This window comes from Penaeus monodon, chromosome 21 (assembly GCF_015228065.2).
Source record: "Penaeus monodon isolate SGIC_2016 chromosome 21, NSTDA_Pmon_1, whole genome shotgun sequence".
In the NCBI taxonomy this organism is placed as follows: Eukaryota; Metazoa; Arthropoda; class Malacostraca; order Decapoda; family Penaeidae; genus Penaeus; species Penaeus monodon.
Window position 1 is genome coordinate 14,592,477 of NC_051406.1, and position 1,143 is coordinate 14,593,619.

At 33.2% G+C, this 1,143-nt stretch overlaps 1 protein-coding gene across 2 annotated transcripts in view; it reads right to left on the reverse strand.

Moving 5' to 3' along the window:
• The window catches only part of LOC119586259 (trafficking protein particle complex subunit 5-like), a 3,475-nt gene that overhangs the window by 1,798 nt on the left and 534 nt on the right, over positions 1–1,143 (reverse strand). For both annotated transcript variants that reach the window (XM_037934967.1, XM_037934965.1), the window contains exon 2: positions 201–377. In XM_037934967.1, the coding sequence (XP_037790895.1) occupies positions 201–352 (152 nt within the window). In that variant the 5' untranslated portion in view covers positions 353–377. The remainder of the gene's footprint in view (positions 1–200; positions 378–1,143) is intronic.

Genomic DNA, 1,143 nt, shown 5'->3' on the forward strand with positions numbered 1-1,143 from the left:
TCTACTAGTAAATTCACTGTACAAGTAACTTGAATAAAATTCCATTCCATCTCTTCTGGACTACAAATATGTTCAGCAATAAATCAAACACTTATAAGTAAAAAGACAATCTTAAATTATACAAAATACCTAACAGATGATTAAATACTTTCATTACGAAACTATACATTAACAAAATCTGAAGAAAACTAGACACTAACTTGTTGTGTAATTCGTTGACACTTGTGACACGATTGTGTGAGTACTGCACCATCTCCGAGAATAGCAATGCATAAGCTGTAAGGCTGACTTCAGACTTGCCACGGCTCAGTGATTTGTCCAAAATGCTTGGGCGTTGCTTTCCACTACTCATCTTTGATGTATCTTATTCTTTATATCTTAAAAGGAGGAAGAAAGATTATTTGAGAGTTGTTAAAATAAGACATCTTATGAGGAGTTACATACTTCTACACTTAACATGAAATACAATAAAGCTAATACTGTATGAAAAAATACCATTTGAAATACTATATGTTTGGCTTGCATCACATTTAAATATACTTCTGCAAATGTAATTAGTCTACATATTCCATCTTTTAACTTTGCATTTACAGAACTGCACTAACACTATCTGTAAATCAGCTACATTTTAAAACAAAAAATATTCTCTGTTATATTTAGCTTCTCACAGTCATTTACACTTTCATGTTGAAAGAAAAATAAAGAAAGAAAGAAGAAATGCAGATAAATCTTTAAGACACATGTATTTGCCATAGCCTTACACTGATAAGTGTTTTAGTAACATGGAGCAAATCTCTATCAAGTGTATTCAGTATTATTGGAAATGGCAACTCATACTGAAACTGAAGAATCTGACTTTGCCATCTGATATAAGATCATCCCAAGTCTTCTATACGGCTTCCTTCACAAACTAAAAAAATAGGCAGTAGAGAAGATGTCAAATTCAAAATTTCCTGGAGGTTCATGATACATAATCTTCTAACACCAAGAACACTAGCAACTGATTCTATCAGAGCTAATATGAACTGTAATAGGTAATCATGTGACAATGGAAGCTGGACCCAAGGGAAGTCTGCTGATCCTGATGACCTTTTTAAACCCACAGGCACCAGGTCTCTGCACTATCCAAAGTTACTAGCTTGT